This window comes from Pectinophora gossypiella, chromosome 5, assembly GCF_024362695.1.
Source record: "Pectinophora gossypiella chromosome 5, ilPecGoss1.1, whole genome shotgun sequence".
NCBI lineage: Eukaryota > Metazoa > Arthropoda > Insecta > Lepidoptera > Gelechiidae > Pectinophora > Pectinophora gossypiella.
In genome coordinates, this window is record NC_065408.1 from 13,617,237 (window position 1) to 13,643,959 (window position 26,723).

The 26,723-nt window shown below is 39.1% G+C and overlaps 1 protein-coding gene across 4 annotated transcripts in view; it reads right to left on the reverse strand.

Moving 5' to 3' along the window:
- The window catches only part of LOC126367013 (ATP-binding cassette sub-family G member 8), an 83,658-nt gene that overhangs the window by 16,614 nt on the left and 40,321 nt on the right, over window positions 1-26,723 (reverse strand). For 2 of the 4 annotated variants that reach the window (XM_050010370.1, XM_050010369.1), the window contains one exon: window positions 284-366. Coding sequence is in view for 2 of the 4 variants with exons in the window: in XM_050010368.1 (XP_049866325.1) it covers window positions 280-292 (13 nt within the window). In the remaining 2 variants the exon portion in view is untranslated. Of the gene's footprint in view, window positions 1-279; window positions 367-26,723 lie in introns of all 4 variants that reach the window. The other 2 variants (XM_050010368.1, XM_050010367.1) reach the window with 1 other exon arrangement.

Sequence of the window (26,723 nt, forward strand, 5' to 3'; positions counted from 1 at the left end):
TGAAAAACGATATAACGCTAGCTGGAAGATGATGATGATGACTATCCTGTGGGTACCTCACAACCCACAGGATAGTCATCATTACCAACTTTAGCAACCCTCGTGTCAAGGTTTTTAGACCCGCCAAAGGCCCCGTGGCTCGGAAGGCACTTTAAGACCAACGACCTAAAGTGCCTTCCGAGGCTCAGATCATCTTAATCATGTTATGTTAATTAGATTATTGATTTAAATCTACAACGATGGATGACGTAGGTCTAAAGAACTAATACGTAGGTATACCAGCCTGTGTCATCCAAGAATATCCTGTGAATCCGCCGTCTTCTTTAGTCTGCACATGATTCTTCAGTTTTCTCTACGCATCGTTATCTGAAACAAGCAAAATAACAATTTGAACCTTTTTGACCTATCATTGGCCCCGATTCCTGCAGACACCTCCTAATTTTATTTTAAGTTATACCCGTCATTTTCTTATCCGCCGAAAAGGAAAGGGACGGATGATTATCGACAACTTAATTTTAAAACGAATGTATTCATTCGTTATTCGCCCGGGCTATATATAATCCGTTTGACGTGCTGTCTACTTAACTCTGTCGGGTTATTGGCCGATGTAAAATTTTTAGACGGTTTTTTAGATTTCTGCTTAAAATTGACGTGTATTCCATAAATGTTATGCCTGTTGATTACCCGTTCCTTTCTTTTTCAACGGATAAGAAAATGACAGGTACAACTTAAAATTAGGTGGCATCTGCAGGAATTAGCACCATTACCTACTATACTGCAATAGAGTATTAGATAATACACAACCTGGAAGATATACAATCTACATGACTATAAGTGCAATTAAATCGATTAGTTTCTGTGACTAAGCTCAAGGTACCCAGAAGGTAGGAACTGTTGGTTGTGGACATTGCAAGTGCGGTATATTTTAAGGTTATGTTGTTCCCAGTTTACACATATTATAAATTCTACTGCGGTAAGATGATCCGTGCTTCGGAAAGCACGTTAAGCCGATGGTAGTCATTACATGAGCTATGTCGGGGGCCTTTGGCGGTTCAATAGTAACCCTGACACCAAGGTTGATGGAGTTGGTAATCCACCTCACAACCCACACGATAGAAGAAGAATTCCCGCTTCCCGCCCGGATTGAGGATCATCATCATCATCAATTTAAGAGCCACGCTCTTATCGGTGCAGCATTTTCCATGCTACTTTTCTAGGGAAAAATAGGGCAGTGGTTTCATTCTTGCGTTCCACCCCGCAGTACTCTGTCTGACGCAAGTGGGATGGCGCCCAGATTAGTCTAGTACAAAGCCATACTAGGACAAGCGATACTAGGATTGAGGATAAAATAAAAAAATTAATAAAGACTTCCGATTTCCAAAAGCCGGCATCCCAGATCGCCCAACGACATTGGCTATGTCCTGACTTGGCCTGGCATAAAGGCCGGCTGTTGCGTCACCGGACGCAGCCGCGACCATGTCCGCTGTCCATCTCATTCATTGGTGACTGGTGATATTACGCAAAACTAATGTGATGACAGACTATACCAGATTATTTGATAATTCAATTTCGTATTGTAGCTGAATCAGGTGAGATTGTGCTAGATTTACACCCGCGACTCCGCGACGTTCAATTAAATGTCGAATATGATAGTGCGACAGGGTTCTGAAGTGGGTCCATGATATTGCTCATGACTGTACATCCCAACAGTAACCGCAAAATAACTTACAAATACCAATCTTCTATCGTGTGGGTTGTGAGGTGAATTACCAACCTCATCAACCCTGGTGTCAGGGTTATTATTGAGCCGCCCAAGGCCCCTGACATGACTCATGTAACCATTACTCACATAAGTAAGTAGTAACCGGGACCAACAGCTTAGAGTGCCTTCGGAAGCACGGATCATCTTACTTTCGGATAATCAGGTGATCAGCCTGTAATGTCCTAACCAAACTAGGGATCACAAGGTGATTTTTGTGATATTGCCCCACCGGGATTCGAACCCGGAACCTTCAGATCGTGAGCCACTGTGGACCACAGAGGCCGTTTCGGTTACCGCACGCAACACATAATTTCCATCCCCTCTTCATCTGCTTAGGGGGTGATTTTCGGGATAAAAGCTATTCTATGTTCTGCCCTAAGCCTCAAACAATCTCCATGTCAAATTTCATCTAATTCAGTTCAGCGGTTTATGCATGAAAAGGATATTAGTGTGGTTGTATGCTATAATAATCGTGCGTTGAACGATAAAGCCTTGAACTAGACCTGGGTTCATAAAAGACACACTCGTGGGATTAAAATCTATTGTTCTCAAAGACTTCCAGTGTGTCAGCATAGAAAAGTTCAATTTTCACACGGTAATTAGTAAATAGACTCGTTCTATAGCAACACCATTTGTGCTTTAACGGATTTGTAGGAAATGAACGACTGTATTGGATGAGGTTTATTATCTGAATTAATTTGTGTTTTTTACACCGTAATGAATCTATGAGTTTTTTTAAAAAAGCTTGATAAAGAATGTAATGTTATAAAGTTGTAAGAACATTTAATTTGTTGATAAACATCGTATTAATTTTCAATGGAACTTTTTGTAAGAATTTTTCTTTATGAGGAAAGTGTTTGTCTATCAACTCTATTAACTATTATATTACTATATTTAATATACTTTATTGCACTTAACAATTAGTTAAATCACAAACAAAAAATGGACGTTTACAAGGGTGGACTTATCTCTAAGAGAGATCTTTTCCAGCCAACCCAGAGGTAGTATTAGAGTAACTGCGGAAGAATAAAAAGAGTATGTGAAAGGGTATGTGTTTGTTTTATTTTTTTTATCTACAATTTAAGATTAAATTACAATTATTTATATGTACAGAAATCAATAAAATCAAGATTTTAGTTCTATGCCATAGAATAAACTAGTACCTACCTATGTTACAATTATTAAAACTGTATTATATTTTTCAGCAGGGCTTACAAGCACACGTCATAAAATTATCGATCGGTTAGATAAGTTTTGTCGAAATCGATATGATTATTTTCTTCACCGTGGCACGCCACGTGATTTTGTTCGTATTTTGACAGAACGACATTACTTATTTGGGTTCAAATATCAGCACCAATCGACAAAACGACATAATTATATCGTCAGAATCGATAAAATGACCGAGACAAAATTTTATCTCGTTGCGCATGTCAGCCCTACTGGAGGGTTAAACAGGCCACATTGTTGCAATTCATCAAAAAAGCAATAATACAATTTAACATTTGCGCATATGAAAGAAAGTGCGCAAAGCAAACGAATGTCAAATAGCAATATTGCTTTCTTAGATGAATTGCAACTATGTGGCCTTTAAGACCCGCAGGTCATATCACTCTAATTTTATCTCTCTCTTTAGTCCCTATTTGGATAACGTAATAAATAACAAAATAAAAATTGTTTATTTTCAGACAACTTAAGTCCATAGAGTGTTAGTAACAATGCCCTTAAAACTATGTTAGTAATTATTATTAAACTAGGTAGGTAAAAAAAAATTGCCGCCTTGACGGGGACCTGTGGACGGTGGTCGGGGGACCGCCGTCCACAATATAGGTCCCGTGCTGTAGGGCTCCCCAAGTGTTCCGGGCAGCCCTCGGCGGAGGGGGAGGCGCTTGACGTGCTCCCATGGGCGCTGGGCCCCAAAGGGCATCCGCCGGCGGGGACGCGGTTGTGTGCAATTGCGTTCCCGTATCCCCGCCACACGGCGGCAAGGAGGAACACCGTTGGGTTTTAGTGGGTATACCGGGTGGCGACACCCGGGGAGTCCCACATAACCACGTCGCCCCCCCCCGGGCGGCGTGGTATGCGTAATGCATTTCCCGACGTTAAAAAAAAAGGTAAAAAAAATTGACTAAAAAAGTAATTGAATAACATTTTCTCTAAACACCATAGATTCGCATTGCATCTGTCCAGTTTTTTTACGAAGCGTTTTGAGGTCAAGTATTTAAAAAAGTTTCTAACTTGTAACCCTGACTTAATTTCTACATGTCGGATTAAACAATACACATAGCTGTCTACTAGATATAGAACGAGATCTTACCAATGTAGCTTTTGTAATAGGTAGGTTATAGGTATGCCTTAGAACCGGTACGCAGCAATTATCGAAACCTCTTTGCGTTAGTTTATTGTCTTGAAGCCACTGGTAGGCCGTCACCCACATCGATAACTCGATAATTATTCAACAGCACTACTGGTTGCAAATACTATTGCACCATAAAACAACCAGGTATTAAAGTTTGTAACTCAAAGTTCCTATCAACAAGATGAATATGGCAGTTGCCAGATCTTCTATCGTGTGGGTTGTGAGGTGGATTACCAACCCCATCAACCCTGGGGTATTACTAAGCCGCCGAAGGCCGCTGACATGACTCATGTAACGACTACGTACTTACATCAGTAAGTAGTAACCGGGACCAACGGCTTAACATGCCTTCCGAAGCACGGATCATCTTACTTTTGGACAATCAGATGGTCAGCCTGTAATGTCCTAACCAAACTAGGGATCATAAAGTGATTTTTGTGATTTGTCCCCACCGGTATTCGAACCCGGGATCTCCGGATCGAGAGCACAATGCTCAACCACTGGACCACGGAGGCCGTGGGTTGGAGATGGTTTGATAAGATGGATATTGTTTCTCAATAAAATGACACAAAACTGCTAACATACGGGTGCCCCAGATTATTAATGATACAAAATATTGCTCATAAAAGTTTGGCGCATAACTTTAGAACCCTGTCGCATTTACATTTTGCCATTTAGTAAGACTTACGTACTTACAGTTCAATTTGAAAAAACTTAATGTGATATGGTGCTAAAGTTAACGTAACGGTAGTACGTATCCGTATTTAAAAAAAAACAGCTGTTTCTTTCTCATCTTTCAGTATAGGGATTTAACCTAATAAGACACAGATAATATAATTATGAAATGGTGTGGTGAGCTGAAAGACATATTTTACTTATATTTTCTTTTCTTTTATATTTTACGACTAAGTATGTGTTTGATGAATGTGGAGGAAGCAAGAGAAGTGTGTCAGGATCGAAGCAAATGGAATTCTATAGTCTCTGCTTACCCCGGTGGGAAATAGGCGTGAGTTTATGTATGTGTGTTTACAAAATTGAATCCTCATAGAACATAGCACGCTACAACGTATATCAAACTGACTGAACCACTTCTCCATACACGTGTCTACATAGACGGTGATGAAGCCACATTAAGGCTTCATAGGTGGGCCGCAACAGCTTTTGTATGCTAATTATGCCTAATTTGGTATTGCCTACGAAGGTCTGTAGTGCCGACGAGGAAGTTTGCTGAATGTCACACCATCATAAAGGTTACAAAATACATAAGCACGTTATTAAGATACTTACATACATAAACTCACGCCTATTTCCCACCGGGGTAAGCAGAGACTATAACTTATGGGATGAAAAAGATCATTGTCTGTAAAAGATCTTTAAAATTGGATAATTTACCGGCAGCATTAATTGGTTAGGACATTACAGGCTGATCACCTGATTGTCCGAAAGTAAGACGATCGTACTTACTAATGTCAGTACGTAGTCGTTACATGAGTCATGTCAGAGACCTTTGGCGGCTCAATAGTAACCCTGACACCAGGGTTGATGAGGTTGGTAATCCACCTCACAACCCACACATTTCTGTATTTTTAAGCATAACAGATTAGAAATTTTCAATGACTACTAAGTAAGTGCATTTCATACAATATACACTTCTCATCAAAAAAATCGAAACACTTCCGTTTTCATTGTTTCTGTCCGAATTTAACACAAAAAAGAATTCATACGATGAAAAATATACATAAATGTATAGCTGGCAGTTTGGCCATTACAGTAATAAGCGAAAATTCTAAATTCAAAATTAGAATTTCATTTGTTTATCTTATAAACGAAATGAATCACTGTTTTGAGACAAATGTGTGTTTAGGGTTGGAGTACATTTAGCGTTTAAAAACTAAAAATTGGCGCCTATCCTTAAACTTTTTGTTTTTTATTTCAATACTGTGACTTTGGGACGTCTGAAAAAAGGTTTTTTTTCTAAAACGTATGGATACTTCGCCCACAGAAGCCGCCCAAGTTGTGGCATTGCTGGATTCTGGCCTTAGTCAGCGTGTTGTGGCTGCAAGACTGCATCTAAGCCTGTCATCTGTTCATAGAGTCTATAAACGTTATCGGGAGACTGGTTTGTTCACGCGCCGTTCAGGATCTGGCAGGAATCGGGTCACTTCTGAGCGAGATGATCGATTTATTGTACCAACTTCTTTAAGAAATCGACGCCTTAACGCTTTTCAACTGCAGCAGCGGCTTCGTGTTGTACGAAGGGTGGCTGTAAGTGACTCTACAATTAGAAGAAGGTTGAAGGATCGTGGACTGGTACCGCATAAGCCAGCAAATGGGCCGAAATTAACTGAAGACCATCGAAGAGCGCGCCTTAACTTTGCACGTGAGCACCTAAATTGGTCATACCTACAGTGGAGCAAAGTTCTCTTTTCTGATGAGTGTAAAATTATGCTGTATGGTAACGACGGAAGGAACAAGGTCTACAGAAGAGACGGAGAACACTATGCACAATGCTGCATTGAAGAAAAGGTCAGCTATGGTGGCGGTTCGTGGACGGTTTGGGGAGGAATCAGCGCCGACGGTAAGACAGAGCTTGCTTTCGTGTCTGGGCCACGTCTGCCTGCACTAAACTGTCATCGGTACGTCGAAGAGTGTCTCGAGCCTCATGTGATGCCCTATGCACATTTTATTGGCAACGGCTTCATATTCATGCACGACAATGCTAGGGCTCACACCGCGGGCGTCGTACGAGATTATCTTAACGAAGTCGATATCTCTATTATGGAATGGCCAGCAAGAAGCCCGGACATGAATCCCATTGAACATACAATACAATATAAACATCTGTGGGATGAATTAAAGAGACGAATTCGAGCAAGAGATCCTGCCCCAGAAACACTTAGCCAGCTGCAAGATGCAATCCAAGAGGAATGGGACAATATACCACGGCATGTGATCGTGACTCTCATCCGATCGATGAAGAACCGTATGGAAGCAGTAATTAGAGCTCGGGGAGGGAATACAAGTTATTAAATAAACGTTTTTTAGCTTTTTTTTTTCATTTACGTGTGTTGTTTTATCCATTTCCTTTATACTCCATACGGAATAAAAATGACTCATTTAACAAAATACGAAACCTATGAAAAATTCATTTAAATTTAGAACATTAACATTAAGATTTGATAAGCTCATATTACTCGCTATTAAACGACATTTAACATTTATTCCTAAATGTACTCATTTTTCTGATAATCCTGACAAAACGTAAACTTGCAAGGTGTTTCGATTTTTTTGATGAGAAGTGTATATCAAAATGACGTCGTAAAAATCATGTTAACCGCATTTTTGTTATAGGTACTCTATCGATTTAACTTTCACCAAAACAAAATTACTGTCTGTGACTGAGCCAATAATATGTAAACTATTAATCATTCGGGCAATAAAAGTTTTATTTATTAGTTACGTTTTCATTGTCACTTATCGATTTCTTTTTGTAAGGAATCAGTAATTCGATTGCTAAGTATTGTTAATACAAGAAAGATTTAAATTTTATACACTACATAAACTCACGTCTATTGGGCAATAAGGAAGCAAAAAGAAACAAAAATGTAGGAAAAGCAGAAAATTATCAAAAACAACAAAAGACCGAAAATTTATCATCACTAATTTAGCATCCTTCATGCTACTTTTTAGGGAAAAATACAGCAGTGGTTTCCCTCTTGCCGTCTGCCCAAACAAAATCCAAAATTTTATACTACTTTTAAAATTAATTTCCTATCGAAACTCGCGTACTGTGATTATTCCATCTCTCCTGAAAATATGTTGTACGTTTTCATCAAGCATAGTGCTGATATAAGCTATACTTATAACTATAGTCGTTTTCTTCCAAGCCAAATGACAAAGCATGCTCTAACCAATTCGTGACACCATAATGTTTATCTAGTGAGGTGCTAAGTTCATGGAATTTAGAGGACAACTCGCAGTTGCATAACCAAGGTGTGCCGTAGACATTACAAGTATGTTATGTATGACAATATGTGTTTAGAACCTACATTATTATGTTTGTGACGAATTTTATGTTGAACAGGGGGGTTAACTAAGCCACATTGAAACCATGGTATAAGAAAACCAGGTATGCTCAAAAGTGACAGCTAACATTTCAAGGTTAGCCCAGCATAATAAATTACCCACGACCAATGTTTTTATATTTACTTCGCAAGGAAATTTTTAACTTTTAGTAAAAGAGTTAGTTTTAATGATTTTTATATATGTGACAAGTAATAATAATTTAATACATTAGTCAGTAATTTACTTAATTCTCAATAATAAAATTTACGTCCTTGGAATGTTGGAGATACCAATTTCATAGTATCACAGGGCTAGCAATAGTGGCTTGTCTAGATTTAAAAAACGAGATTTATAAAAAATAGAATAAGGCCGGGTTTACACTGTTAGGACACCGACCATGAATCCCTTCCAAAAACTCCTTTGGTTCGCGCCAAAAACTCCCGCCACCCCAAGCCAGGAAAAAAGAAAAATAAAGTGGACTCGACTACCGCCGTCGCGCGTTTCTATACAAGAAATTTCTAAAATAACATAAAAGTGTATTAATTCAAGTTGTGCTGTTTAAAATTAATCTGAAAGTGCACTAGCAGTCTCCAGAGCACCCCGGGGTCAGAAGAAACCAAATTCAACAATCCTGTAAGTACCTTTCCTTTGGTCGGTGTTTTTGTATGGGCAAGTCTACTTTTCAGATTCAAAAATATCACTAATCTCAGTTATCCAACATTTATGGTCCTTCGAGCCGGATTCAGTATATCAAAATAGGTATTAACAGACTATTTCATATATAATTTATGTTATTTTATTCAAAATATTAAAGTTACAACATCACATTTCATTGTGCAAGTATTTGTTCAATAGTTCTATTTGTCACAGTGTAATATCATATTTAATATATTTTTTATACGTAGTCAAATACTTAGAATCTATTTCTACAGTGTAAATTACTTTTTGTTCGGTTTTACATAAACAGGCAGTTGTAGGGACGCGTTGTTCTCGAAGTTTCTAGTACATTTTTCTTCAGTTCAAAATGGCGAAAGAAACACCTACAACTCCATTTTTGACCGATCTTGATATCAAAATAAATACGTTAATAAATAGAAAAGAACGTTATTTTAGGCGTGTTCAACAGATGTACGATTTATCTAAAATTGTCGAAAGTGATTCCACGTTAGTTAACAAATTGTTGGTGCGGGTCAGTGAACTCGAATCTTCTCGCGAATCATTCGAACGAATTGTTGATGATATTTCTGCGCTGGAACTAAAGCGTAACCCGGCGTATATAATTAACGACCAGGAAATAAAGGCTTTCGATGACTTGTATTACGAAGTTAAACGTATTTTTCATCAATACGAAACTGTTTCGAATACGTCAAAAAGTGGCGGTGAATTCAAATATGAGCGAAGCGGCGGCTCTCAGCCTCGCTTACCTAAAATTGAACTTGTTCATTTTGACGGAAGGTTAGAGAATTGGATTACATTTCGCGATACATTTATGAGTTTGATTCATACAAATAATTCGATAGGTAATGTCGAGAAGTTCCATTATTTACTTTCCGTAGTAACCGGGCCAGCACTTCAAATAGTGAAAAGTTTGCCAGTATCGAGTGACAATTATAATATTGTCTGGTCATCCCTGTCGGACAGGTATGAGAATAAGCGTGCTATAGCTACCCGCTATTTGGATAAATTGTTTGCGTTCAAACCGTTGCCGAACGAATCTGTTAGCGGATTGAATTCCTTTTTAGAGACATTTCAAGAATGCGTTCAAGCGTTAGAATTATTAAAAATCGATGATTTAGCGGGATTTATTCTTTGTTATATCGGTTTACGTAACCTGGACCCGGTTTCTAGACGAGAATTTGAACAAAAAATCGGTATAAAGGAAATACCTATTTTTAAAACATTAAGCGAATTTGTATCGAATCAGGCGCGTATGTTGGAAATGTCTAATCCTCCTGTTTCAAAGCCCGTTTCAAATAAACCCATTCTAAATGCGGTTCAAAACAAAACTAATAATAATAGTAAACCTATTACAAAAAATGTCAATTCAAAAACCTGTTTGGCGAGCAATGCGGGCCCTGATAATTCTAAGAAGGCATGTTTGTATTGCAATAAGCCATTTCATTCGATTTATAAATGTTACGAATACATTGCGCTGTCTCCTAAGCAGCGAATTGAAAAAATAAAAGATTTGCGTTTATGCGAAAATTGTTTGCGTCAAGGTCACACATCTAATGAGTGCCCATCGAAGATAACATGTACGGTGTGCAAAAACAAACATCATCACACGTTGCATTTAGATTCCAATGTAACTTTGATAAGCACGGGCTCTGATGACAGTTGTGATAACGACTTTAATAACGATCAACAGAATCGGGTCTCCTTGGCATCGTCATGCTCGTCTGGGTCGACAGTTATGCTGGGTACTGCGGTTGTACACGTTACGGATGTTTCAGGCAAATATCAACCCGTGCGCGTAGTGATCGACAGTGGTTCTCAAACCAGTTTTATCACAAATGATTGTGCACAGCGATTAGGGCTTCCACGTCAGAAGTGTAACACTCAATTGTCGGGCCTAGGCGGAACAGTAGTTCGCGATCACGGTATGGTGTCCTGCACTTTAAAGCCGACCATGTCTAATGACCCTGTTTTTAATATAAAAGCTGTGATCATTCCGAAAATATCTGGCGATATGCCATCTGTCACTTTGTCACAGGATTTAATCAACGAATATAAACATTTGGTGTTGGCTGACCCTACTTTCTATCGCTCGAGTCGCATTGACATGTTGCTTGCCAGTGACGTGTTTCCATTCATTTATGATGGTGGCAAGTATCATCCGTCACGTCAAGGGATACCGCTCGCGTTAAGTAGCATTTTCGGGTATGTCATTACAGGCCAGCTGTCAGTGAATACCGGTGCTGACGGTGTGTCGACTTGTATGTTCACTAGTAGCACAGTTAAGGTGGACGATTTAATTAAATCTTTCTGGGAAACCGAAAGTTTATCCTGTGACGTACCTAAAAATCCAGATGACGTCATCGCTGAACAGATGTTTGTCAGTGACCATAAGCGTGATAATACCGGTCGATACATTGTGAGCTACCCATTCAAACCTGACGCGAAACTGGGCGATTCTAAACAAATTGCATTAAAACGATATCAAAATTTGGAACGCAAATTATCTCGTTTACCCGATCTAAGGGGCGAATATAAAACGTTCATGGACGACTACGCGTCGCTCGGTCATATGATCTGTGTCGGTGACGTATCGGAAGTGGAATCGGCGTACGTCATTCCTCACCACTGCGTTCATAAGCCTGATAGTAGTACGACAAAACTTCGCGTAGTTTTCGATGCTTCGTGTCAAACTACAAATAATCAATCTTTAAATTCCGTTTTATATACGGGGCCCAAACTGCAAGCTGATCTTGTGGAATTATTAATACGTTTCCGTTTACGTAACGTTTGTTTATGCGGTGACATATCAAAAATGTATCGTAATATATTAATTGACAAATCACAACGTCAATTTCAACACATATTGTGGCGAGATTCGCCCAACGAGCCTATAAAGATGTACGAGTTGTGCACAGTCACTTACGGGGTAGTCAGCAGCCCGTTTTTAGCCATTCGCACGTTACAGCAGTTAGCCGCGGATGAAGGCGATCGTTTCCCTGATGCCGCCCGTGCTCTGCGTGAAGGTTTTTACGTTGATGACTTGCTTTGGTCAGTGGATAGTGTAGACGACGCGCTGACACTTCAACATCAGTTGGTAGAATTGCTAAAGCTTGGCGGTTTCGAATTGCGCAAGTGGTCGAGTAATAGTGCTCAAGTTTTAAATAAATTGCCTAGTGATCAACTCGAACCACCTGTTCAGTTCGATGACGGCAAAACTATGGCTATCAAGATTCTCGGCCTGCACTGGCTACCTGAAGAAGACGCTTTCTCCTTCCGTACCACACAGATGGAAAGTAACGTGACGAAGCGCTCCGTGTTGTCGGAAATAGCTAAGTTATTTGACCCTTTGGGGTTCGTTGCGCCTTGTACTTTTCTCGCTAAAACTTTTATGCAAAAGTTATGGTGCGCCAATTTAGGTTGGGATGACGCGTTGCCTAATGCGCTTCTCAATGAATGGCGTTTGTTTTCATTTCAAATACCTTTATTATCGAAACTAAAACATGACCGACATGTTTTTGTGAAAAATCACATTACAGCTCAAATTGTGGGTTTTTGTGACGCGTCGACGAATGGTTTCGCTGCCGTCGTGTATATTCGCAGTCAGGACGGGCATGGCAATGTCAAGGTTAGCCTACTGTTATCAAAATCTAAGGTTGCGCCCTTAAAAACAGTATCGATTCCGCGTCTTGAATTAATGGCCGCTCATTTGTTATCGAAAACCCTACAATATGTCGTATCGATATTAGCCAAGGAAGTACTGATCAGCGAAGTACTGGCTTTCACCGACAGCTCAGTGGCGTTGACGTGGATCAATACACCTGCATTCAAATTAAAAACTTTTGTTGCGAATCGTGTGGCTAAGATTACTGAATGTTCAGCCGGTGTTCAATGGTATCACGTCAACGGCACTGACAATCCTGCCGATGTATGTTCGCGCGGCGCCACGCCGGCCCAGTTGCTGCACATCGCTGATCAGTGGTTCCGCGGCCCACAGTGGTTGTACGATCCACAACATATGTGGCCAGTGAGGTCTCTAACTGAGTTCAAAGGAGAACCCCTGGAACTAAAACCTGTAAAGGAAAGTACGTCATTACTCACTGAAGGTGTCTCTCTAAAAAATAACTTTGATAATATAATAAATAAATATTCGAATTTTAACAAACTGCATCGCATAGTCGCCTGGTGTTTCAGATTCTTACACAATTCCAGGGTTTCTCGGCCTGATAGAATCAGGGGCGCATTGCTCACCGCAGAGTTAAATAAAGCTCACGATAAACTTATTCAAATAGTTCAATCCGAACATTTTGGTGATGACATTGAGTCATTAAAACGAGGTAATCGATGCTCTCAAAGCCTACGTAAACTCGACCCGTTCATTGATAGCCGTGGTCTTCTCATGGTGGGGGGTAGGCTTTCACACGCAAACTTACCATTTACTCAACGTCACCCTTTAATTTTACCGAAAAAATGTCATTTTACGAACATTTTAATTGATTATTATCATAAAGTTTATTTACATGTCGGACCTAGGACTTTACAAAACATATTAGTTCAAAAATATTGGATTATAGCCGCTCGCTGTGTTATACGGTCTCGCCTTTCCAAATGCGTTACATGTTTCAGAAATAGGCCCACTGTAAATCAACCTAAAATGGGCTCTTTGCCTAAGTGCCGCTTACAGGACGTTTACCCGTTTCACACGGTCGGTGTCGATATTGGAGGTCCATTTTATACAAAAGAAACAAATAGACGCAATGCCAGAATCTCAAAGTCTTACTTATGTCTATTTGTTTGTTATTCGACTCGTGCGGTTCACCTTGAGGTCCTTTCGGCGTTGACTACTGAATGCTTCCTAGCTTCATTCGATCGGTTTACGGCTAGGCGTGGTCTTCCACACACCATGTATTCGGATAACGGTAAAAACTTTGTCGCGGCCGGTAAACACTTAAACGAAGTCGTTCAATTTTATAATGCAAGTCAACGGCAGCTTATTGACGGTTTTACAGTCAGAAAAGTGACATGGAAATATAACCCCCCGACAGGTAGTCATTTTGGGGGCATTTTTGAAGCCGGAATAAAATCGGCAAAGTACCACTTGAAGCGCGTAGTAGGTACTCGTGCCTTATCTTTCGAAGAGTTGGGTACTCTTTTTGCTAACATAGAAGCGATTTTAAATTCGCGCCCTTTGTGTAGTTTGTCTAATGACCCGAGTGAATTCGACGTCCTTACGCCAGGACACTTTTTAGTCGGTCGTCAATTGGTATCGGCTCCCAATTACGATCTTTCAGATATACCGTTGAATCGTTTAACACGATGGCAATGCATTACGCAGGCCGCTCTGCACTTCTGGCGCCGGTGGAAGTCGGAATACTTGCACACATTGCAACAAAGGCAGAAGTGGTTTGTTGATACACCTAACTTAAACGTAAACGATTTGGTCTTAATTCATAACGATAACGTACCGTGTCAACAATGGAGTTTGGGTCGTGTAGAACAGATTCACCCTGGACGTGATGGTAGAGTTCGCGTTGTTACATTACGTACACAAAATTCACGGTTACAACGGCCTGTTTCCAAATTGAGTCCTCTCCCAAAAGAGCAGGACCAATAACTTTGTTATTTATTTCTATCATAATAATATCATTCATACACTTAATTATTTATTATACAGTCCATTAGCTTATCTTATTATAAAAATATATAACTTAGTTTTCTTTGTCAACAATAAAGTACATTATAAGTAGTATATTTAATAATTCTACTCTTGTGATGTTATTACCTATTTTGAAATCACTGTTGATTTCGGTGGGGGGTAAATGTTAGGACACCGACCATGAATCCCTTCCAAAAACTCCTTTGGTTCGCGCCAAAAACTCCCGCCACCCCAAGCCAGGAAAAAAGAAAAATAAAGTGGACTCGACTACCGCCGTCGCGCGTTTCTATACAAGAAATTTCTAAAATAACATAAAAGTGTATTAATTCAAGTTGTGCTGTTTAAAATTAATCTGAAAGTGCACTAGCAGTCTCCAGAGCACCCCGGGGTCAGAAGAAACCAAATTCAACAATCCTGTAAGTACCTTTCCTTTGGTCGGTGTTTTTGTATGGGCAAGTCTACTTTTCAGATTCAAAAATATCACTAATCTCAGTTATCCAACATACACTGACGCGGATATGGACGGAGATGTGCGGATTTGACCAATCACAGCGTTCGAGAGAGCAAAAAACGAAGACGCTTTGTCACTCTCTCCCTCGCGGTGATTGGTCGATTACTGCACATCTCCACACAGCTCCGCGTCAATGGAAACGCAGCCTACGACATATTTATTATAAAGGACGCCACACAGGAGACGACAATAACATCATTTTTTTTACAAAATTACAATGAAAAATACAAAAAGAGATGTTCGTTGATCATACATAAGATGGTGGTGAACATACTGAATAAATGGACCTCATTTAGCACAAGCCGCGGCGTGGTCCACGACTGGTAAACTGTAGACCCCTGCTGAAGGAATCTAATCACCATGCCCATGAAAATTCAGATTAAGTATTTACAGCCAACTCTTGCGCATTTATGGATGGCACTAAAGAGAAGTGAGTAACGACAAAGATTGCAGAAGCTATTGGAATTCTTATGAACTCATGCATTTTCCATTAGCGATAAGCCGATAACGATGAAGACTTGGTACCAACAGGCATAATTAATGGATTAGCACGCAACACAGGATTCACGGCTAATCATACCTAGTCTCAAGACTTAAGTAAGTTGACTAAAGTGAAAGAGCTCCTGTGGTCTAGTGGTTAGAGCGTTGAACTCACAACTGGAGGTACGGGTTCGATTCCCAATGGGGACAATGTCGAAATCACTTTGTTAGACTGTTCTTTATTTGGTAAGGACATTGCAGGCTTGACTCACCTGCTTCTAATGGTACGTTAAGCTATTGGTCCCGGGCTACTAGCCCAAACAGCAGCCCGCAGTGGAGCAGCGTGGTGGGGTATGCTCCATACCCCCTCCGGTTGAGGGGAAGCCTATGCCCAGCAGTGGGACGTATATAGGCTGTTTATGCGTAAGACTAAAGTGAGACCCAGCGAGGGGGTGAGGTAAATCTAACTCCACTTTGGTGCAGTGCGGAGTGTCCGTTATATACGTAGTATTATTCCTTATTCTATGCTAATAGCAAGATTAAGATGATGGTAATGTCCGTGTTAGCAGTCAGCACGCATAAACTGCACGCAAGTCGGGATCGAGGCGAATCAGGCGCAGGCTTCGGCGGGACTATTTATACCTTCGACGGGTTAGGGCTATCACTTCCTGCTTAATTTTGGCAGGTGTTTTTAAAAGTAATAATCGTATGCTTATACTTGTCACTGTCACAATTGGGTAGTTTCCTAGGTCAAAGATAAATTATGAAATTCTGATTACTAAATAAAGACATATCTAAAACTAACAAAAAAACATTTTGTTTTTTTTCTATTTAACTTAAGTATTTATGAATTTTCATGAAGGATAACGCAATAATAAGTCCGAATCTTTATCACGTTTTTCTATGACGTCACAGTGTGCTTTTTCATACAAATTCCCTACGAATCAAATTCCATAGTAATTTGGTGTTTTGACGTTTAGTATAAAGAAACTGATTTGACTAGTTGGAAATTGGCATATGCCATTCACGATCCTGGTACGATAAGCTGCAAAAGTCAAATCTGTTTCTTGCAAAAAGTTGCACTTAATACCTCCTGGTTACATGTCGTTTCTGTAGCTGACCAAAAACACCTACAAAAACATAAATTTTATAATTATGACAACTAATGTTTCATAATTTCACCACTGTTTACAAATAATTCGCTGGGCTCAATGCAGTGAACTTTTGCTTTTTGATTGTACATTATTATTTAGTTTTATTAATACATACATTTTTTTTCTTTATTTTTAAGGAGGTTTATTTTTAACCCTCATAATGAGGCACCAATAAAATTAAGTAAGAAAATCTTGAACAAGTTTAACACTTTTCGGCTCTTAACGCCAAAATGCACTAAATTAAATAGAACTTTAGCATCTGCCGATTCTGGAGACGCCAAAATACTATTTACAATACCGACATTGTAATTCCTAGACATACACCTTCTTCGTAACGATTCATTCCACCGTGTATTAACGTTGTATTTTATTGTGACATACAACGAAAGGGCCCGTGTCAGTGAATTTCTTGATCACAAAATGTGATAATTAATTTTATATAAAACTCTATGGCTCTTTTCTTTATTACAATACAAATACACTTTATTGCACCAAAATAAAAAAGAAACAATTACAAAAAGTATCTTAACTAAGTACATGGCAAATGGCGGCCTTATCGCTTAAAGCGATTTCTTCCAGACAACCATAAGGTGAGGAAAAATGTAAAAAATGAATGTGTTATTTATTAATGTGTTTGTGTGTTCTTTATTAATGTGTTATTTAAATTGTATAATAATTTGTATTATGTATTTATATTGTTTTGTGTTATGATGTAAATGTTGATTGTAATTGTATGTTGCACGACCTCTCTGTATACCAATATTGTTTTGGTTAAATGTGTGAAACTTTAAATTAGTCATATAATTATAACAACCAATGCACCACATTTACTGCAAATATATGATTTGATTTGATTTGATATAGACCGCCTGGTTTACGTTACACTCGCATTTTACACTCCTATTTATCTCACCGAGAAGAATTTAGTTCCTGATGATTCAGCCCTGCCCAAGCCCTAGAGGCGTGCGGGGTCGTCGACCCGGCCAATGTCCGACCCTTCTATTGTATTGTAGGACTTCTCGGAACGCATTCAGCGCGCATCTAAACGTCAGTCGCGAGACAATACTTTCCTCTTGCTTTTTCCTTTAAATGGCAATAAGGAGTTCCAATAAGTTTTATTTTTCAAAAGCAGAATGTTTGTTTAAGTACTTTAATCACGCCTGTATCCCCAAAAGGTTAGGCAGAGATGTATAGTATATGCATGCACTCACCGAACTTTCTGTTGTATAAAGTATGGACATCATGAAGAGTAGTAGGTGAATAACATTTTCTAAATCACTGCGCAGAGCAAAAAAAGGTCTTTTTAATTCACAAAAAAGTCAATCTTAGGTTTTATGATTTTCCGTACTGAAAGAGCAAAATATCATGAGTAAAGATGATGAATAACATTTTCCGAATCACTGCGTGAAGGAGATTGTCTTTTTAGTTCACAAAAATACAATAAAAATGTAGAAGTATAAAATTTCTTCGGCACTTCTAAAACTTATCTGTATCTACATACGACACGACACATCACTTCCCTGAGCCACAATTAATAGAGCATTAAGTTAATTAATTCGAGAACTAAAACATCTCACTTCTCTCGATTTATTTACCTTTTAAATAATTGATATTTTTCTGCAAATATACATAACATACATAATCAATTGTCTATCTAACGTATAATACCACAAAATTCCTTCAATTACGATCTACGGAACAAGATTACACAACTGAGAGGAGTGGAATTATTCGGAATAACACGAGATTACGGAGCTTGCGTGTGCGCAGCGGACAGTGCAGCTCTGAAAGTGGCCGTGTTAGACAGCTCGTTAATATTGAACAGTTCCGCATATTTGAAACAACTACGTACATCTTAGAAATGAGATTGAAGGAAAAGTGTTTAAACACATTACACAGGCTTGAAAACTATGGATATTTAGTACTTATCTAAAGTAACGCGTAGGTAATACCGCAAACCTCATAGAATAAAAGAAAAAAGTTGGAAGGGCGAAGTGAGCGCGAAACGCACGCCATGCAAGTATGAGCAAATAGCTCATACTACAACTTACCACTCCACTCGTCCGCAAACTTAACGACTCACGGAGCTCCGCGATAGTACATTAAAACATCGTTTTATGCATTATAACCTGGACGACAAAAAAACAAATATCGACTATCTTGCAAGGGAATCCCTCCTTGTCACAGGAAAGCTAAAAAAACCTTAGTATTATCGGCTATTTAACAAAAAAATGCTTTTGTATGCAGTATCTTACGAAAAGTAATGATAAAATTGCAGCCTATCACATAAAATATACATTGCCGGTAAAGTGGCTGTGGAGTTTGAAAAGCAGTAAAGCTATCGTAGTTGTCTGTTTGCAGGAGTAGTAAGTAGTAAGTAAAAGAGTGGGGTTGAACCGGCGTAACAGCGGTTCCCACACAAAATGCGCGTTAGGGCCTTTCCATCACTTACTTCTTTTTTATGACGTGTCTACAATAGATTTGCCGCAGATGGCATCTACTTGGCCGGACAAATGGGGAGCGGTGAGGACTCTTACCCGGTACAAAATTTAAGACAACAGGCCTGAAGGTACCAAATTGGGCGCGAACCTCAGCTCAAGGCGTCGTCTGAGAAGAAGAATATTTGAAAGAATTAATCGACCCTGGCGGATCGATAGCGATAAGCGCTGAATAAGGGACATGGTCGACCACGCGGGTCCGTATCGTGCCACTTTCTTCTATTCCGTGGCAAATCTAAGCATAATGCGTGATTTTTCATATCACTTGACGCCTTATCACGGACCGTGGAGCGTGGCTCGCACGTAACACCAATAGGCAAAGGTTGTGGGAACCGTCACGGTTATTTCATCGGATCGCCTTAGAAATGCTCCGTTATCGTTTGCTGAGATTGCTTGATACGCAAATCCAACTAGCTACCGGTAGCTTTGTTTTTATTGACTTTTTTATGGTTTGAAAAAGAAGGAAAATCTTATTAACAACTTAACCTATTGAAAGGTCGTTTGATGAGTAGCGTCAAAATGTCTAGACCAATTGCTTATTGTTGAAATTGCATATTGTTATACATACTACCTATCTACTACTATACTTAAACCTAAACTAGAAAATCAAGTATCTTTCTCATTCAAATGATATACACGTTAAACTCTGGTTAAAGGTTAAACACCGCCATTTTGGCGATAATGTTTGATGATCCTTCTTCACTGTTAGTAAGTACTATACAGGGGGGTTAAGTGGTCACGTCAAAGCAATTCATCTAAGAAAGCAATGTTGCAATTTCACATTTGCGCATATAAAAGTTAGTGCGCAATGCAAACAAATGTCAAATAGCAATATTGCCTTCTTAGATGAATTGCTTCGATATGGCCATTTTATCCCCCCAGAAGTTTCATTTTGACGTTTATTGTTTTATTTTCGCGTGGAAAACCTACAATTCATTTTAATCGAATTTTTATGTCTCCTGTGGATTCAGAACGCGACGTTTTGAAGCCAGAAGTCTATGTAATATATACATATGTAATACTAGAATAAAGTCCAACATCTAGTATCCATACCTGCAAGATAGCACATCTATAAAATTATCTTGAAACGCGGTCATAATAATGTGACAATCATTTTCAAGGAAAAACTAATCCGTTCATTCTAACCAACAACATTACATCATGAGTAAAGTGCAAATGCGAATATGATGCGTGTTAGCAAACTAAAAGAATACAGCAACTAGTCTGACAGTTTTCGCTTCTCTCGACAATCATCGTCTTCACTCGTTTTTTCTTCGTAGTCCCAGACGGAACACCCGCCAAAACGTTTTTCTCTTAAAAAGTGATGTGACGTTCCTTTTTTGAAATTGCCAACATGCGTATGTTAGATAGGAACAATAATAAAACAAACTTTATGTTCTAAAAAAGTTCTACCAAGAAATTAGTTTTAGTAACAAGTTTTTTTAAATTGTAATTTTGTAATTTTCTGCCCAAAAGTCTAAAATGTAATTTTCTGCCCAAAAGTCTAAATTCTAATTAGGACCGGGTTCGGGTTTTGGGTTCGTCTTAAGATTCGGCCCTTATTAAGAAATATACGCTTATAGCGCAAATCAGCGCAATTTACCAACAGTGAGAGATTTTACATACTTTACAAAATTTAACTAATTCTTATGTTTTTAAAATATCTATGTGGTAGTTTTGTATATACGTAACACTAGAATAAAGTCCAACATCTAGTATCCATACCTGATAGATAGCACATCTATAAAATTATCTTGAAACACGCGGTCATATAATGTGACCATCATTTTCAAGGAAAAGCTAATCCGTTCATTCTAACCAACAACATTACTTTACATCATGAGTAGTACTATTACTTATTCTATGTCATGAGTAAAGCGCAAATGCGAATATGATGCGTATGTTAGATAGGAACAACATACAATTCTATTGAAAACAACATAGCATGTCATTTGAGGCGAGTTTAAGGCTAGTAAGTGCTTCCTACGCCAAATTGTGGGGAAGTGGACACTTATCTTCCTTAATATTCTATTGTCACGGGTATGTAGGAAATGGAATGGGTGGTTAGGGGTATTAACCTCGAAGATGGTGGAATTACTCGCAATGATATGGTGGTTTTGTTGTTTTATGATTTTAGATAATACTGGAGTTGGTACATAGGTACTATAGTGTAATCACATCTTTCTAGTTAAGTAGGTAAGTAGTTATCATCACTAATTTAAAAGCCACGCTTGTCGGTGTAGCATTCTCCATGCTATTATTTTAGGGAAAAATTGAGCAGTGGTTTCCCTCTTGCCTTCTGCCCTAAGGTAAGTAGTAAGCAACTGTAAATGAAATAGACTCCAATGTAATGTTAACCTGATTGTCTGAAAGTAAGATGATAAGTGCTTCGGAAGACACGTTAAGCCGTTGGTTCCGGTTACTATTTACTGATGTAAGTAATCGTTACATGAGTCATGTCAGGGGCCTTTGGTGGATCAATAATAAAGTTGACACCAGGGTTGATGAGATTGGTTATACACCTCACAACCCACACGATAGAAGAAGAATGTAATGTTGACGGCTTTTAGCTCTGTACGGTATGTACTTATTCTCACTATGCGTTAGTGTGTGTTGTTTGCACGCAGTGTGCTTACACTACACTAAACAATTTTCAAAGCACTATCTATTTTAACAAAACAAACACGCTATGGCAATTAAAAACTAATGGAATACACAGATACCAGTGCAGTCAATCATACAAACAGCCAATTTGCAACACATCAGCCTTCGAGCATTACGACATTGACACGAGATGACTGATGATTATGTTTCTAACATACACCCACTCGTTCGTTTTTGTCAAGTTCGTTCGCTTATCTGTGAATGTGTATCTTATATGGTTGGTTTTATGACAGTAATTGGTGTTTACATAAGACCGTTTAGTCAGTAGAGGCAATACCTCGTGCTCACCCCGGACTATTCATTCAAAACACCTCGTTTTACACAGACACCACGTATTGACGTTATCGTACACGCGCATCTGTGTGTGTGACGTCTGACGCCCATACGATTGAAGACTGAATATTCATTCTATGCCCCGGGTTCTGCAAATGTCCATAGGCGGCGGTGATTCGTGGCCAGTAACTGACCACTTACCATCAGGTGGCCCTCCTGCCTATTTGCCATTCAAGTCAGATAAAAAATAGTAAGAGAAACTGATAACCTTTAACTCTTGGATTTAGCCATAGCAGCGCATGATCACATTTTTTCCTTCTCCTGTAAAGTTAGATATGTGTAAGATAGGAGTATTGGCTTCTTCCCCGTAGAACGATAACTATCAGTCCCGGACCAATTCGTATCGCCGACGATAACTATCAGTCCCGGACCAATTCGTATCGCCGACCTCATGGCTCTGGGTCTTACTTGAGTCTTAAAGGGCCATAAACCGCTAAGGAGTGAAGGGGAGAGCGCGCAGAGTGTGTCTCGGTCGCACTTACGCGTCAGGCGGCACACGGTAAGAGTGAGATAGTTTTATAGAGTGTCCAAGGTGTGCTCATACTTCTACCGGAATATAAGATTTACATAACTTGTATTCTTTTAGTATAGCGCTATCTGCAGCGCTCATCAGATCTTCCTACGTGCAGGTGTTCGGGCACGCAGGACACGATGTAAGATGTTCCATTGTTTGAGGAACAGTGCCGCATTTGCACTTTAAGTCCAAGCCATCCGAGAAACCCCACCTGAACAAATTGTCCTTACTTCGGCCCACCTGAGTCCGAAGTCTATTTAGAGACTTCCAGTCTCTCGGACGGCTATATAACTTGTATTGTAAATGTACGAAGAAAACCTATTTTGCTCCCTATACTCAAACACAAATATTAACTTAGTACTCAAAGCGTAGTAAAATATCTAATAATAAAACACTTTCTCATTAGCACAATAATTACTTAAACACGTAGTAAATCCCAATGGGCGTGCGTAGAAGTTTTACTATCGATTGTTTTAGAATTTACAATTATCAGCATGTTTCTAATATGGTATTACTAAGACGCACGAGTCTGTTTTCACTTTCTAACTACTATTGTACACCACATTAATATTAATAAGATGGATTACAGTTCTACCACTCTGGCTATACATGCGTTACTTAGTCTGTGGTCCAAGTATGTAAGAAATGGAAAACGCATATTTGATTTTTAACTTGTTTATATTAGACTCACTCGAGGAGAGGAGCTCGGTGGCGCAGCGGTTAACGCACTCGGTCTGCGATGGTTGAAGTAAAGCAACTTTCGTAAAGGCCGGTCATAGGATGGGTGACCACAAAAAAAAAGTTTTCATCTCGAGCTCCTCCGTGCTTCGGAAGGCACGTTAAGCCGTTGGTCCCGGCTGCATTAGCAGTCGTTAATAACCATGAATCCGCACTGGGCCCGCGTGATGGTTTAAGGCCCGATCTCCCTATCCATCCATGGGGAAGGCCCGTGCCCCAGCAGTGGGGACGTTAATGGGCTGATGATGACTCTTTCGCTCGGTTGGTTGACCGAGAGTTGAAAACTCTCGGCATGTCATGGGAGCGAGCTAGAGAGGCTGCAAAAGACCGCGAGGAGTGGAAATCTGTTATTCGACCCCTACATCCCAACGGATTAGAAGAAGAAGACTCATGTACAAATATCTGTTTATTTTTGACATAATTTATTGTAGTTGCCGTGTATAGCATTCACTAATTGTTCGGAGAAATGGGCAGATGATGCCTTAGAGAATTCTGGAAGCATAGCATTTGGCGTTTCAATCGCTCTGCTGAAAAGAGATAGCAAATACTCTCTTGTTCACGTTGCGTTGAGATTTTACGTTGATCGGAAATAACAGTTCTTGGTAGGTTTCTTGAGTTCCTAATGATATCATTTACAATTCGGGGATTTTCAAAGCAAGAGTAATTAGACACTATTTGCAGGCAGGGCCCGCAGAATACCAGGGTCGGGCTCACGCCGCGACTTATGCTGAGCGAGGTCCTTTTATTCTGGATGCCACCGCAGATGATCGGGCCGTGTCAGTGCGTTGCATTTAGGATGCTTACTTTTATTATTGTTTTTATGATTTTGGTTTGTTTTTCTTTTTGTTTTAGATTTTATTTTATTCTGTGTACTTATTGATTTCCGTGTGGTTTCTATCCTGTGTTGAATGTAATGTACCTGTCTGTCTGTGTTTGTGGTGTCCGGAAGTAATAAATGTTTCTTTCTTTCTATTTGAGTTTGCGTGCTCCACCTTATACCACATCGCTGCTTAAGACCAGGCTGGATCGTGTTCAAACGCACTCAAATCTTTTAATGAGGGATTTTCCAAGGTACGTTCCTCAAAATCAATATAGATGGCGCTGTACAGTATTTTCTTCGTTTACGTTTAATTCTATCCATAATCTGATCCAAATATCAAGCACATGGTACCAAAGTGTATACATATTAATGCTAGTGACCGTACTTACCTGTATGAACAGCTACCTATCTAAATTTACATAAAACTTCACGCAAACTACCATTCTCCTTCCCACATCAGCATCAAGAAACCATTGCCTTTGAATTGCAATCAAGCGATATGACTCCCATCATCTCATGACTTAGAGACCATAACGGTAAGTAAGCGTTAGTTGCGTCACTGGTAAATATTATTCACGTGTTTGGAATGCCTACAGCTGCGCAACCGGATGACAGGATATAGCCGTGTCATACATAATAGGTATAACGGTCCAGTCCGTGGCTAGAAGTAAACGTTGGTTAAATTCAAATTCAAATTCAAAAATATCTTTATTCAGTAGGTAACATAGTTGCACTTTGAATCGTAAATTTTTACATAACGAACGTCTCATCCGCCTAAAACTACTGCAGCTTCCCACAACCTGTATAGCCGGGGAAAAGAAGCTGCAAGAAAAACCTCGGCACAGGGTCCTAGACGTTCTTTAAAAAAATAAATATACATAAAATATTGTTATACAATTCAGTAATTTAACTGCCTAATATCAGTTCTCAGACAGTTAATCCCATGCATTCATATCTTCTAAATAATCACTTACTTATAATAACCTTTTTTGTAAAGTTTCTGTTTAACTACTGTCTTAAAACAGTTGAAAGGCAAATTTTGAAAGTCAATGGGAATCTTATTGTAAAAACGTAAACATTGCCCTATAAAAGACTTAGTGATCTTATGTAATCGACTGACTTGTAAAGCAAGGTTATTTTTATTCCGGGTATTAACAATGTGCCTATAGCTATTTTATGCAAATAATCCTATATGTTATACGTATATAATCTCACGATACAGCCTTGTCCAGGTCCTCACCCCGGCTCGGGTTCTGTTTAAGGTTCCGTACCCAAAGGTTAAAAACGCGACTCCAACAAAATAATAACTACAAATAATTACAAAATAAATAAGTCGTTTTAAACTTTCGCGGCTACTGTCTGGACTCATTTGTGTATGTATTTGGAAGAGCATACCAAAATGTTTTCCTTAGTTAAACAACTACTTATTATGGTTTATTTTAGTATGGCTCTAGCCTAACCCTAGACGACAAAAGGCGTGGCTTAACCGTAGCTAATGACACAGATGTGGTCAGACACACATTCCACATAATATAATTATTATATATAATATAATATATGGTCACCGCTTGTTTAGTTTTTTTTTTCTTATTAAGTAGTATATCAATAGTAAGGCGGTAAATATGTAATTCGTTGTCTGCGGGAGTGTGCTTACCTAATCCGAAATTACTGATAGGCTAAGCATCTATTTACCTGTTTATATATTCTCTACACGTCTATACAGTTACTAGGCCATATCTGTCTCTGTGTTTTATACTTACTTAAGAACTTTCTACGTTTTCCTTTTTGCCCGTGATCATGCATTGAATGTTCGTTTAAAATACATTTCTTACTGTTTAGATATATTTGGAAGTATGATATTTTGCAAGTAAGAATAAAGAATGTGTGAACATAGCCGAGGTAATACGATAGGCAATCAAAAATTGCAAATACGGACGTGTTACGGAGACGGTCGAATTACGTTATATTGGCAAACTGTGTTAATATTGGCGAATTTTACGATGACTCAAGAATCAGTATAAAAATTAAGTAATATAATAAATAAATAATACTATATAAGTGAGAGCCGTGGCAGCCTAGCCCAATTGGTAGAATGCTTGCCTCTCATTTTGAGGTCGCAGGTTCGAATCCAACACAGGCCTAAACCAATGATTGTCGAATTTGTTTTCGAATTCATGTTTGGATCATAAATGATTATCACGTGCTCAGCGGTGTGAAGGAAAACATCGTGAGGAAACGCAGATTCCCGAGAAATGCATCTTTCGGGAGTATGTGACCTTATCTGTATTGGGCTGCAGTCGCAGTCGCTTCTGTAAAAAACCGGACCTGTCTTCAGGTCAGAGAAATCTTCAGGTTAGGTAAGTGGACCCTGTGAAAACGGGATAATGCTAGGGAAATGATGACGATGAATATTTGACTAGGTCAATGAAATCTTGAAATAGAAGCCAATCTAAGATGATCAAAAATCAATCTCATTTTACTTTTCGACTTATTT